The following is a 15,039-nucleotide window of genomic DNA, read 5'->3' on the forward strand; positions in this document are numbered from 1 at the left end:
CCCCTCAGGTAGTTGTAGACAGCAATAAGGTCTCCCCTGAGCCTCCTCTTCTCCAGGCTAACCAATCCCAGCTCCCTCAGCCTCTCCTCGTAGGGCTGTGCTCAAGGCCTCTCCCCAGCCTCGTTGCCCTTCTCTGGACACGGTCAAGCATCTCAATGTCCCTCCTAAACTGGGGGGCCCAGAGCTGAACACAGGACTCAAGGTGTGGTCTAACCAGTGCAGAGTACAGGGGCAGAATGACCTCCCTGCTCCTGCTGGCCACACCATTCCTGATGCAGGCCAGGATGCCACTGGCTCTCTTGGCCACCTGGGCACACTGCTGGCTCATGTTCAGGCAGGTGTCAATCAGCACCCCCAGATCCCTCTCTGTCTGGCTGCTCTCCAGCCACTCCGACCCCAGCCTGTATCTCTGCATGGGGTTGTTGTGGCCAAAGTGCAGCACCCTGCACTTGGAGCTATTGAACACCATCCCCTTGGACTCTGCCCATCTGTCCAGGCGGTCAAGGTCCTGCTGCAGAGCCCTTCTGCTCTCCAACCCAGCCACATCTGCCCCCATCTTGGTGTCATCTGCAAACTTGCTGATGACTGGCTCCATGCCTTCATCCAGGTCAGGGAATTACTTCAGCTAAGGGAATTGCTTTTAGTGAACTGGGAGCAAGCATCAGTGCTCAGCATGTAGTTGAAATGGTTCTGCAGTGGCAGGCTGCAGAACCCCACAGACAGCTCATATGCGGTTTGTTTCTCTATAAAATACCCTCTATGAAGTGAGTGCTCCGCATTTTCTAAAGGAAAAGAAAACTCAGATCTGAGTTTTGCCTTTGTGCCTTTTCACTCCGTGCCTGCCTCCTGCTGTTGCGCTGAGGAGCAGGGGCGGGGACGCGCCCTGCGAGCCGCCTCCGCCCGGCCGTAGTGTGCTGCCCTCTTGTGGCGATGCTGCTGCACTGCTCTAGACTAGAGGAACGCCTGCGGCTGTGCCGGCTGCTCGCCCTTTACCTCACATCCACCTTGGGATTAGAGAGGGAATAAACGACGCCGCCCTCAAGCATGGTCAAGAGGAGTAAATAATTCATGGTTTAAAATAGCTACAGCGATGCTTGCAGAGAGGTTGTCGAGGAAACAATGCAATAATCTTGGCCAGCCTTTCAAGAGGTAACGGGATTGCTTGTTGCTCCGGTGTCGTCTGCTTTGTTTTCAAACGCTTGAAGATATCTGGTATCAAAACATTCCCACACGATAAGTAGCTGCCTCCATTTCGTCTCACCTCAGCTTCTGGCAACTAGATGTTGGGAAAGGGCTCTTTGCAGTGAGGGTGGTGAGGCACAGGTTGCTCAGGGAGGTTGTGGCTGCTCCCTCCCTGGAGCCGTTCAAGGCCAGGCTGGATGAGGCCTTGAGCAACCTGTTCTGGTGGGAGGTGTCCTTGCCTCTGGTGGGGGTTGGAACTGGGTGATCTTTGAGGTCCCTTCCAACCTAAACCATTCTATTGTCATAAATAACAGGCATAACAGTTTAGGAGGGACACTGAGATGCTTGAGCGTGTCCAGAGAAGGGCGACGAGGCTGGGGAGAGGCCTTGAGCACAGCCCTACGAGGAGAGGCTGAGGGAGCTGGGATTGGTTAGCCTGGAGAAGAGGAGGCTCAGGGGAGACCTTATTGCTGTCTACAACTACCTGAGGGGAGGTTGTGGCCAGGAGGAGGTTGCTCTCTTCTCTCAGGTGGCCAGCACCAGAACAAGAGGACACAGCCTCAAGCTGCACCAGGGGAGATTTAGGCTGGAGGTGAGGAGAAAGTTCTTCCCTGAGAGAGTCATTGGACACTGGAATGGGCTGCCCGGGGAGGTGGTGGAGTCGCCGTCCCTGGAGCTGTTCAAGGCAAGGTTGGACATGGCACTTGGTGCCATGGTCTAGCCTTGAGCTCTGTGGTAAAGGGTTGGACTTGATGATCTGTGAGGTCTCTTCCAACCTTGGTGATACTGTGATACTGTGATAAACTTACATTCATGCAAAATAAGGCTTTAATAGAGTTGCAGGACTCAAGCAATGCACAGGCCTGAGTGCGCAGGGAGTCTCCGCTCTGCCCTAACACACACCTTTTGTTTTCAGTTTTCTCTTTTTATATCCTATTCTATTGCAGATTCACCACTAATTCTAAGAAAAGGTTGGGTTTTCCTTATCAGTTCTAAAAATGGGAAGTGTTTCTTCCATGCATGTCACTTTTTAGCCGGTGGTCCCTATGGTGATCTTCAGTGATGAAGTAAGGGGTCTTCCTCAAGTGTCCTTTCCATGAACTCCAAACTAGTACTGTCCTTTGTATGACTCTTCTTCTGTTTGCTCATGCACAAAGGCTGTCTCTTCCACCTGCCTCCCTTCTCCACTAATCTTTCTAGTTTCTAATTATTTATTGTTGTTATCTTAAGCCAAGTGTATGCTCTTGTGATGGTTGTGCAAGGAGGAGTGCAGCTCCATTCAAAACCCCCCTTCCTCCCTGTCTGTGGCCTCCTGCCACGAATTGATTGGATCACAGTATCACAGTAGCATCAGAGTTGGAAGAGACCTCACAGATCATCAAGTCCAACCCTTTACCACAGAGCTCAAGGCTAGACCATGGCACTAAGTGCCACGTCCAACCTTGCCTTGAACTGCCCCAGGGATGGCGACTCCACCACCTCTCCGGGCAGCCCATTCCAGGGTCAAACATATATTTCTCACACTATGATTCTCCTGGAAGGGACACAGCTTCAGAGATGTTCTTAAGTTGCACTGGAATTGTACAGACTTCAGGATACTTATATATACATTAAAAGATAATAGGAAGCCACCCACAAGAGAGTTTTTAAGCACAAAACCATTGTTCTGCATGAGTTCATTGCTGCTGTTAATGCTATATGGGCAAATGAGAAGGGTTTTTCTGTTGCAAAGCCTGTTTGGGATTTAGAGTTTGTCCCTCTTGTAAAAGAATTAGCATTTAGCAAGGACTGGTCAAATGCTGGGAGTTTTACAAGGTAGGTGGAATTTCAGATCCTAACTTCAGGCAACTGTTAATCAGGCTTGTATCTGATTCTGGTGACCTACCTGAGGACATATTATTGGTGGACTAAAGAATAAATTAGATTTAGGAAACCTGACTTGTGGAGATTTTAATTTAGATAACCAAAGCTGGGTTCCTGAAAGTATTCCTGCAATGAATTGCAGCATGATTTGTTTTGGAAACTCAAATGCTCACCAGAAAATCTGTCTGGCCTTGGTTTCCCAATGAATTTCACTTCAGTGCGGGTGCCACATAAAGGTCGTTCTCATTCAGGCAAAGAAAAACATTACTCGAAGTCAAAACAGTGAACTCAATAAATGCCAAAGGCTGTCTGAGCTGAAGAGGTGAAAGGGGAAATTATCTTTTGTTCTATATTGAAAGCAGACTTTGAGTTTCATTACTCGTGTGCATTTCTTGTCACAATATCAATTTCATCCTCTTATTTATTGTTATTCTTGCTCAAGCAGCAGTAAAAGAGACTCAGTGTTGTGCTCAGCAGAGGTAGAAAGCCAGCTAAAGAAACATTTAAAAATACCAATGATTTATAGACTTTATTGTGACTTTTTCTGATCTGGAGGCACTTGATCATGTAACAGTTGGTCTTGTTCTCCCCCTCCCCCCAAGAACCAGAGTGGTTAAGTTCTTAAGAAGATTTTTATGCTGTCTTCACTGCAGAGTATGAGCATTTCAAAGTTATGCATTGCACTAACTAGCTGTTGCTGGATGTCCTTCTGCTGAGCCCTTTTGAAAGAGACACACACTGCTGAGCATTTGAAAGGCAGTATCAAAACCATCCACTTAGCATCTGAAGCAGAAGATGAGTGATGATGGTGTGTGTGTGGTACCTAATGTCACTGCTGTTTATCAGCTGTTGAAGATTTGGCTTTCAAACTTGTGTGTGGCATTACCAGTTCCCAAAAGTGAGAATGGTATCCTGCTAGTATTAGAGCAAAACTACAATTGGATGTATTCATACTGAAATGTTTTATCTGCAAATGTGAATAAGGTGGATAGTAGCATTTTTTATTCTGTGCTTGATTTCTTTCTACATTGCAATGGTTTTTTGTTTTGTGCTACAGTGGTACTATTTGATTTAACTGTGGGATTCTAGTGCTTCTATCTTCTTTGACATAAAGCCTTGACTTTGATTGACATAAATTTAGATTATCAAATGTTCATCCAGATTCACAGTAATAAGTTCTAATCCGCAAACAACCAGCAATATTTATTGCCATATGCCATGGCTTGAGTTGAATCTGCTGCTGCTGGTCAATATGGTTCAAGAAAAGACTGGATGAGGCACTTAGTGCCATGGTCTCGTTGACTGGATAGGGCTGGGAGATAGGTTGGACTAGATGAGCTTGGAGGTCTCTTCCAACCTGGTTGATTCTATGATTCTACCATGTTTCTGTCAGGCCACTTTTTGCTGGAGCAGGGTGTCGTGGGGTTTGAAGTTCAGATTGTAACATGACCCTCTTGCTGCTTCTAGTTTCCAGTTTTTTGGGGTGTTGGTCTTTTCCACTGGGTGGACTGTGGGCTTGGAGGGTGTCATTTTATCACTGAATTCTGCTGCTGCTCCTACTTCTGCTGTGCTTTACTGTTAAATGGGCTGAGGTAATTGTACATTGTGTTACTTCCATTCAACTTCTTAGCTCAGGGCTTTCTGTTACTTTCCCTCTTGCCTGTGTGTGTGTATCTGTTAAATCAGGATACCATGCCATTACTCACGGAACAGTTGGAGTAAGTTAGGTCCTTTACCTTGTACCTTCATTGATACACGGCATCCTACATTGACTAAGGCATCCTACATTATAGTGTTTGGGTTGCAAAATCCAGTGAAAACAAAACAGTTATCAACATCTGCTTGGAGCTGGTGAGTGGCCTGGAGCACAGCCCTATCAGGAGAGGCTGAGGGAGCAGGGGGTGTGCAGCCTGTAGAAGAGGAGGCTCAGGGATGACCTCATTGCTGTCTACAACTACCTGAAGGGAGGTTGTAGCCAGGTGGGGTTGGGCTCTTCTGCCAGGCAGCCAGCAACAGAACAAGGGGACACAGTCTCAAGTTGTGCTGGGGGAGGTCTAGGCTGGATGTTAGGAAGAAGTTCTTCCCAGAGAGAGTGATTGGCATTGGAATGGGCTGCCCAGGGAGGTGGTGGAGTCGCCACACCCCTGGAGGTGTTCAAGAAAAGCCTGGATGGGACACTTAGTGCCATGGTCTAGTTGACTGGATAGGGCTGGGTGCTAGGTTGGACTCGGTGGTCTTGGAGGTCTCTTCCAACCTGGTTGATTCTATGAACTGAATTGCCTGTGAGTAGGAATCAGCTGAGGTAAGCAGGAAATCTTTTGCCTAGCACAGATACATTCACTGGGACAATATGCCATGTTTCAAGCAGGAGAATCTGATTATGACACAGAGTTCCTGATGTGAGCAAGACCTTGTTTCAATGCTTATTTTTTTGAACAGCTATTTCAATTTTTTTTTTTTGAGCCATAAAACATAGTATCTTTTATGTATGATGTCACACCAAGAATTATAGATTTCCCCAGTTCAGCTGTTTGTTTTCAAAACCTGGCAGGTCTATATTAGGCTCTTTTCATCCTAGTAGTAGACCTACAATTTGACACTTCCCTTTTGCATAGGCAATAAGCTTTTGTTTTATTTTCATGTCAAGTGCAAAGATACAACATACCAGTGTAGTGGTACTACCAGTTGTATAATGCTTCAAACCAGTTTTATGTAGCTTTGCTGGAGCGAGAAGTTGCGAGGTCCTGAAATCTCCCTTATCAAATGCCGTATCTTTGGGCACATCACTCTTCCTGTTTTGAAGCCCATGGGAATGGGCATGACAAAAGCAGCATCATTCATTTCTGTCGTATGGCATAGTGAGTTACCAAGAAAGGGAAAACCCTTTTTTTTGTGTATGTGTGTGCTGTTAATATTACCTAGCTTGAGTTGTGGCAAATAACCTGAAATAATATGACAGAAATTAACACAAGAGTGACATTAAAAGGAAATTTTCTAATTTGAGATCTGACACTCTTCCAGTCTTCAAAGTGTTGGTGAATATTTAATGGATCAGACATCTACTGAAAGGATGTAGACAGAATTATATAAGGGCATGACAAACCCTTGACTATTTAACCTCCGAGGCTTATTCTGATGTAATGTTGTTCATTCCCAGACTTGCTCTCATTATTAAAGCAATATTGGTCTTTACAGTACAAACAAAACTAAACATATTCTTCAGAAGCTGTGTCAAGAATATTCTGTAATCCCACTAGCTATTCTAATGTACTTAAAATAAACATTCTAAAATATTGAAGTGTTAAATAGAAGAAAAGAAATATTCTTAGAGTTGTTCTCATGAGATCATTCCAGTAACTACCATGCTTGTTCTTAGAGGTGATGACTTAGGCTTGTGTTGTGGTGAACAGAATCTTTGTCAAACTGCTGCACCTTCACTATCTCTAATGAATTTATTAGCTGGGTACTGGAATTTGACAAGGAATTTCCTACACCTTTGCTTAGAGAAATGCTTATTAATGTGTTGTACCTGCTGAATAATGCACACTGTGTAAGCAGACTGCATGGACAAGGATTGATTTGGTTATTCATTTACATTGTCTCTGAACTAAGCATCACAGCATAAAATGGCCTCAAGTTCCAGACATAACAGTCCAAGTGTATGAACACATCCAGATACTTATAGATCAAGATCTACTTGTTGAAAGCTTGATTGTGTAAACAGAGATGGTGCAGTAAAGTTTGTATCTGTTCATGCTGGTGGTGTAAATCAGCTAATGCATTAGCTCACATAGAATTGTAGAATTGTCAGGGCTGGAAGGGGAATCCCCAAGGATCATCTAGTTCTGACCCCTCTGCCATGGACAAGGACACCTCAGGTTGTACATGGGCTCATCAGGTTGCTCAGAGCCCCATCTGGCCTGGTCTTAAAGACCTCCAGGGATGGTACTTCCACCACTATCCTGGGGAATCTGTTCCAGTGTCTCACCACCCTCACGATGAAGAACTTCCTTGCATCCAATCTGAATCTACCCACTTTTATTTTTGCTCCATCCTCCCTAGTCCTATCAATACATGACTTCTCATGAAGATTTATATATTTGTTCTTAAAGGAAAAATCATATAGGAAGGAAATGTAACTGATTGAACCAGATCAATTGCTTGGTGGAGTTGTCTTTGGTGCTATTTGGAACAGGAGGCAGAATTAGTTTTAACGTTTCCAGCACATTGGACTAGCTGGATTGTGTATCCTGCTTTGTGTTACGTAGCTGTTGATGATTCTAAATGCCTGCTTGAAAAAGCAAGTGTTACCAGAGTGTAGACCTGATCTGTAACACTTTGTCTCACTGTGATATAAATTTTGGTTCTATCTGAAGCAAAATTTTCATGCAAACTTCTTAAGATTTTTTAAAAAAAATATTATTATCCTATTATTCTGACTGGGAATTCCCACAGCACTCACAAAGACACCAGGACTTGTCAGCAGTGTATAACAAAAGGTGGTGATAATGAAAGCTAATTTCTGCATGAGACTTTTAATGTAAACATGTGAAGCAAGAGGAAAATTTGATTCCTTAAGTCATGCAAGTTTTTATCTACAAGCCATTGGATAATGATATCTTACCCTATGTCTTGAGCCTTGGTATCTTAAGAAGAATGTCTTTTAGGGGTTAGACTCCTATTCTGACCACATAATGTCTCTCTTGTTCAATGTATATAGATATAATCAAATGTAATCCACAGATACTAGACCCCATCTTCGCTTTCCTTTCTCATGTAGAATAATGTCATACTATACAAGCAATACATCTGAAGCTACCTTTCTGTCCACTATTTATTCAGTAAATTAAGGGGTCATGAGTGATAAGTAAAACTTTACCTTCTGCCTCTCAGAGTTGCTGCATGAAAGGAGACTCATGATGACTGTGAAACATAGACAGTTAATTCTTTCTCTTCTCCACCTACACATACTGAAAGACTGACATTTGAGTTCTCAAAAGTATGTCCTTTCCGTAACCCTGCTCTGGTCTTGTTTTCTGTGTTTCCCAGAGTCTGCAGCCTTGTGAGCTGCTGTCATGTCTGTTGGTACAAGTCACGCTGAAAGACCAAGGCTTTGATAACTATTGTTAATAACATAAATTGAAGAGAAACATGAGAGACACAGAAAAATGTTACAGATCCCATGGCCCAAGTGGAGGAGAGCTCCTAACCTCAAGGCTGCCATCTCCAAATGAATTTTTCAGATTAGCTGCTTATCTCTTTTCAATTTTTGTAGTTTCAGCTAAGATCTTGTAGTGTTTTTTAAATGAAAATTATGTGTGCAGCTAAATTTTGGTTGCTGACAAAGCAAAATGTACTTTCTGAGGTGGAGGAGTGTAGTGTATTAATGCCAGGCTCAACTGTCTTCTCTTTTTCCATTCAGACAGCCCATGTGCAAGCCTGAGTCCTGATATTCCTAATTTCCACCTATTGCTTATTGTTACCTTTAACTTGGGCTGGGTTTTTGTGAGGATTTCTGGATAACTAATCATATGATTCCATGATTCTGTAACTAATAAATTCTTATTCCTTAGTTGGGTTAATAGAGAGGATATTTGTGTTTCAAACATTTGGAGCCTAGTTATATGGCCAAATTATAAAGGCAAATGTAAGCCTAGTTTCAGCTAGGAGGAATGACTGCAGAATTTAGGCAGAGAATAACAGCTGAGCATTGACAACATTAGAGTGCTGCTAATATGTTGATGCTTCATTAATGGCTTCAGAGTGAGGAACTTGTATTTCTTTGTAAAATCAAGGTATGCCTGCTACCTAAAAAGGCAATTAGGATTAAATGATCATTTCAATTAGTAGGAGGGTGAATACTGCTGCTGCACTTCATGTTCCCATCTTGATGTCTGGAGAGCTTCAAGTACAACTGGCACAGACACTTATAAGATCAAGGTCAAACTGTCTGCATAGTAAATGATGGAAAGTATTAATTCACCCACAGATGTGGTGGCAGGGATGAATAATCTTCGTGCAGTTTATTGATATGTCTGGATATTGGAAAGACTTAATTACAGTTTTTACTCCCTGTGATGTTAGTTTTTGTCAGCTGGTGGCTGAAATCCGGCAGATTTTAAGGTCGTTTTGCAGAGCCTCTCTTTAGAATTTATACAGTTGGAAAAAGTTCACTCTTGGCAAAACAGTTCTATTAAAGTTGAAAACTATTTTACCTGTTGATTTCAGTGGGAAGGGTTAGGCTCATGGGAGGCATTTCCAAAATTCTGATTAGGAAGGTTTCTAAAGGCTAACCCCCCAGTTTAGTATTTAGACTAGCAGGTCATGCAGAGGCTTCCATCTTTTAACAGAGCTCCCATTTATTTGTCATGACAGAGCTAGGCAAAGAGCATACAAATGACTTAAATATCTTTCTTAAATAATCATTCCAAGGAAATTTGGACCTCAGAGTACACTGATTTGTGTGGCTTGCATGTACTAAAATTTTGGAAAAAACACAGTCTAAAAATAAGTTTAATTAAATTAGTATAGGGCATGGAATAGTAAGGCTGGATGTTAGGAGAAAGTTCTTCCCAGAGAGAGTGATTGGCATTGGAATGGGCTGCCCAGGGAGGTGGTGGAGTCATTGTCCCTGGAAGTGTTCAAAGAAAACCTGGATGAGGCACTTAGTGCCATGGTCTAGTTGATTGGATAGAGCTGGGTGCTAGGTTGGACTGGATGATCTTGGAGGTCTCTTCCAACCTGGTTGATTCTATGATTGTGAAATTTGAGAAGGCAGATTCAAAGTCTGTCTTGCAAGGTAAGAAAGGTAGCTCAAGATATCTTCAAGTCAGGCCAACCTTTCTTAAGAATTTGTGGATCTCTGTCAGTGAAACTACTGGCAGGGGAGTATTTACCATCAGGCTGCAGAGCAAGTCATTGTTGACCTTTGAAACAGATTTTATTTCAGACTAGAGTATCAATGCTAGTTTCATAGAATCAGCCAGGTTGGAAGAGACCTCCAGGATCATCCAGTCCAGCCTAGCACCCAGCCCTAGCCAGTCAACTAGACCATGGCACCAAGTGCCTCATCCAGTTTTCTCTTGAACACCTCCAGGGACGGTGCCTCCACCACCTCCCTGGGCAGCCCATTCCAATGGGAAATCACTCTCTCTGTGAAGAACTTCCTCCTGACGTCCTTTCATCTCAATGGAGGCATGCATTCAGAGCTCACTGATGTTAACACCAGACTTCATATGGGGACTATGTTTTCTCAGCCTTTTGTGTCATTACTTCTGATTAGAAGTAGAAAATAAATTCAATAAATTATTTGTTTGCTGTTCCTCACTGATCTTTGGGAAACCAGAAAGCCTTTGATGTGTGAGATACCCATTTTTCAAAAAGCCAGCATTGTGGAAGAGACTCAGAACTCATATCTAGGCACTGGGCAGGGTTTGAGAAAGTGTTCAAAAGAGATATTCCCAAGGGCTCTAATTTCAGTACTTCTGTGAAGGGTACCTTTTTCTTTGCATCTTTGAGTCTCAGTGTTGGTACCTAAGGTGAGGGAGGTGAGGTGGGAGTCTGGAAGCTTGAAGTGGTGCATGATTAGGATTTTTTGCTTATATTCTGACATTAGCCCCAATACTCTTTTGACTTCACAAGATACAGGTTTAGATTCAAAGTTCTGAACAGATTCCTTTGCAAAATGGAAATGAGAGGTGCACTTTGGCCACAACAACCCCATGCAGAGATATAGGCTGGGGTCGGAGTGGCTGGAGAGCAGCCAGACAGAAAGGGATCTGGGGATGCTGATTGATACCTGCCTGAACATGAGCCAGCAGTGTGCCCAGGTGGCCAAGAGAGCCAGTGGCATCCTGGCCTGCATCAGGAATGGTGTGGTCAGCAGGAGCAAGGAGGTCATTCTGCCCCTGTACTCTGCACTGGTTAGACCACACCTTGAGTGCTGTGTTCAGTTCTGGGCCCCCCAGTTTAGGAGGGACATTGAGATGCTTGAGCGTGTCCAGAGAAGGGCGACGAGGCTGGGGAGAGGCCTTGAGCACAGCCCTACGAGGAGAGGCTGAGGGAGCTGGGATTGGTTAGCCTGGAGAAGAGGAGGCTCAGGGGAGACCTTATTGCTGTCTACAACTACCTGAGGGGTAGTTGTGGCCAGGAGGAGGTTGCTCTCTTCTCTCAGGTGGCCAGCACCAGAATGAGAGGACACAGCCTCAAGCTGCACCAGGGGAGGTTTAGGCTGGAGGTGAGGAGAAAGTTCTTCCCTGAGAGAGTCATTGGACACTGGAATGGGCTGCCCGGGGAGGTGGTGGAGTCGCCGTCCCTGGAGCTGTTCAAGGCAGGATTGGACGTGGCACTTGGTGCCATGGTCTAGCCTTGAGCTCTGTGGTAAAGGGTTGGACTTGATGATCTGTGAGGTCTCTTCCAACCTTGGTGATACTGTGATGCTGTGATTTGTCTGTAGGATGAAATAAGAGCTGTATGAGTTTCGTTTTTACATGCAAGCTGCTTTGTGACAGAGATGTGGACACATAATGGAAATATGACTCAGGTGGGCGTGTGAGTTATGTCAAGAAAATTGAGGGGGGCTGGAAACCTGATTTAGAGCTGGGCAGGTGGACTGAAGTGTTTTACCAGACTCATTAAGACATACATAACACAAGTGCAATGCAATTGTCTTTATTATTCCAAAGTGCATAACAGACAATACAGGTGTTTACAGACCTGTTTTGAAAACTCATCTTTTCTCACATCACATTTTTTTTTTGGTACTGTTTTGCAAGTTTAGTTCAAAATTCTCTTGTCCAGAATGGAATAATTGCTGACATGAACAATGTGGTTAGTTTTAACTGATGTCAACTCTTATTTAAAGCTGACATGAAAATGTCCCTGCAGATTAATCTTATAAATACAATTAACAGAGCTAATATCTTTCAGTAAAAAAAAAAAAGCTAAAAATGCAATAAGTTAAAATACCTATGATAAGAAAGATCCAGAGTAACAGACAAATTCCCTTTATGTAAACATGTCTGTAAGGGTGTCAAAAGCCAGACATGCCAGGAGATCTCAAGACGTCTTCTACTTCGTTCCCTTTTTTCATAGCAAATTAACTTTCTCTGTCCTGCCTAACAGGTTGAATGTGTTCTTGAAAGGCCTGTTAGTGGTCACGACTCCATAGACCCCACTCCCTTCTTTTGCCCCCTTTCTTCCCCACCCCCCCTGACGATTTCAGTCTGTACCTGTCAAAGGAGTTGTCAGTGGCTACTCTGAATCTTTCATTTGTTGTTCTGTTCACTGTGAACATGGAGAGCTGACTGTTGCTTTTCTCTTTGTAACAGTCTTCAAGCATGTAAAAGGTTCTGCTAATTCCACCCCCCCTAAGTACTACCTCCCATAAATAAAGCAACCACTTTTGTTTAAATCTTTTTCTTCTAAGGCTTTCTAAGGTCCACTCTTATTACTCTTCTGTGGATTTTCTACAGGTTTTGAATGCCTTGAAGTTCTCTGTCCAAAGCTGGAAACAACTCAGTTGAGACTCGTGTTGAACTAAGTGGTAAGATGTGTCTTGCAGGCTCTGCTGATTACATTCCCACTTTCCTACTGCTTGTATAACCTCCAAATCTTTGGTGCTGAACTGCTGCTGAACCAATTGCTCTCCATTCTGTGGCTCTGTAGATGATTGTTTCTGATGAAGAGCAGCATCTTTTCATTTTCCTGATGGGATTTCATTCTGCAGGTTTAGATCACTTTCTGTTCTGATTCAGCCAGTCCTCCAGCTTGGTTCCAGACCATCCCAACTTTATGTTGCAGAATTTGGTTGCTGCAGAAGGCTGTGAACTTCCCTTCTCAGAAGGAACTCCTGTGCAGTACTTTAAAGGTGTGTTATCACACCATGTGTGTACTGCTTGGATCAGGTGCCTCTAGACTCATCCCTAAATAGTTTGTGAGCCTCCTGTGCTAAACAGTGTTACAAACCTCCCCATTATTGCATTCTGTTGCATAATGAGGGGAAATCCAATGTTTCTGCTACGTGGTGATGTTTTCAGGATTGTTTAGCTGACTTAGGATACATTCACTCAGGTGGAAACAGATAGCTGATTCTTTTTCAAGTCAGCTGGGTATGAACTCAAGCTCATGCTACTTGTGATAATGTCCTACTGAGCCTGAGCTAGCAAACTTTACTCAGAAGGCCCCAGAGTTCAGGTGATACTCACTATTTGAACATAGATTTTGGCTCTTACATGAACATGTTGTTGCTAGATCCAGAGTGTAATGACAATATGAATTATTTTGCCCCCTAAAAGTCAGGATGTCAGCTGAGAGAAGTTTAGAGTTCTAATAATAGAATGTAAAGGCACAGATGTTGGCTGTAGAAAAAAACAGTGCTGCAAGGCTTTTTGTAAGAAGTGTGTTCTATGGAGAGATGAAAATAGAGGATAATAAAGACTTGGAACTTGGGAGCTTTTTAGGAGCAAAAGCTAGCATAGAAAATGCAGTAGAAATACAGGAACATAAAGAATGAAGGTGTAAAGCGAAGAGGTGATGGTGAGAACAGAAGCAATTGGAAGCAGTGTCCTACAGAATGATTTTAAGGAAACTGATAAGTAGGGAAGGCGTGAAGAGAAGTTTAGTCAGTACCTCTCCATTTTGTCCTTAAAATTCCTTCTTCCAATGTGGTCAGTTTCCAAATAGCTCTGCCTATTATCTTCCACTTAAGCACCATCAGGACCTTCATTTAGAATTGACTATTTAAAGCTAAACTGCCATCTCCAGCACTTTTCATTGGTTATTTCCATTCTGACCAAAAGAGCAGTAGGATGGCCCCAGTCCTCTTACAGTGCAGTCAGTGGTGTCAGTATCACAGGTTTCACAATGGCACTCTGTAGCTACTGGGTAGGAATAAAAAGATTCAGGATGGTCACCGCAACCAGGGATCTTCACTGTTTCGTACACAACCTCCTTGAAGGTACACGTTTGCTGAACAGATGATACTGGTGGATATTTATATACTGGATCCTGCAAATTACAAGAAGGAAATACCTGGTTTCAAATTTGTTAAGAGGTAAAATAATGCAATCTGAAAAAAATAAAAGAAAGTACCTCATGGTGAAAATTAAAGCTGCAGGAAAATCCCACTGAGGTCCAAAAGATGGGGATGAGGTTCACCTAATTCACCTACATTCACCTAATTCACCTAGGTTTTTAGATTTCTCCTTTCAGGAGAACTGATATGGCAAATATGTGTCATACAATCACCAAACAATCCTGCAGGTCAATTGCTGCTTGATTCTTTATTTGGAAAAGTAGAGCCATTTACATAGTAATGGCAGCCACAAATTGAGCACAAGGCATAGATCCGGACCTTAACGCTTTCAACTCCAGTTATATGATATAAACAATGTGTGCGGCCAGTTAAAGGTCTGAATTTAACTAGCATCTTTTCACCCTTTGCAGTTCAGATTAGCTGTATCTATTTGCTTGCCAAATAGCTCAGCAGTTACTCAACCTGTCCCTTAACAAGGCTGTGTGTTCGTTATGGACTGGGGAAATGGGTTATTCAGACATCACTTCATTCTGGTGCCTGCAATGAAACTTAAGGTTCTTACCCTTGTGAAGCAGTATCCTGAGCACCATGTGGCATTCACTGTGATGCAGAATTCACATTCTTCTCTTTCCACTGCTATGGTAATGTTGGTGAGTTGACAGCTGTTGCAACAAATTGCTTTCCAGCAAAGCAGCAGCACGTAGCAATTAAATGTCCTCATCCTGTGTATAAAGCAAAAAAAGAGGAGATATATAAAGGTATCTATAATTGTAGTATAGGGATAGTTATTTTTAACAGGAATATTTATAGAAACAAGGGGAAATTGAGCCTTCACATGATTCTCAAGTGGTGCTATAATAGGAATCTGTCAGAAATGTCAGTGAGAACATAGGAGAAAGCCACTAAATAAACTCTTTTCAACAATAAACATATAGATAGATCTGATTTTTTCCTAAGTC

The 15,039-nt window shown here is 43.1% G+C and overlaps 1 protein-coding gene across 1 annotated transcript; it reads right to left on the minus strand.

The window, feature by feature from the left end:
* Nucleotides 1–13,813: 13,813 nt before the first annotated feature.
* FSHB (follicle stimulating hormone subunit beta) lies at nucleotides 13,814–14,801 on the minus strand. The gene is made up of 2 exons (XM_064163843.1): nucleotides 14,643–14,801; nucleotides 13,814–14,052 (listed from the first exon to the last, which is right to left on the minus strand). The coding sequence occupies exons 1-2, from the start codon at nucleotides 14,799–14,801 to the stop codon at nucleotides 13,816–13,818; spliced, it is 396 nt and encodes a 131-aa protein (XP_064019913.1). The 3' UTR covers nucleotides 13,814–13,815.
* Nucleotides 14,802–15,039: the final 238 nt, after the last annotated feature.

This window comes from Pogoniulus pusillus, chromosome 24 (assembly GCF_015220805.1).
Source record: "Pogoniulus pusillus isolate bPogPus1 chromosome 24, bPogPus1.pri, whole genome shotgun sequence".
NCBI lineage: Eukaryota > Metazoa > Chordata > Aves > Piciformes > Lybiidae > Pogoniulus > Pogoniulus pusillus.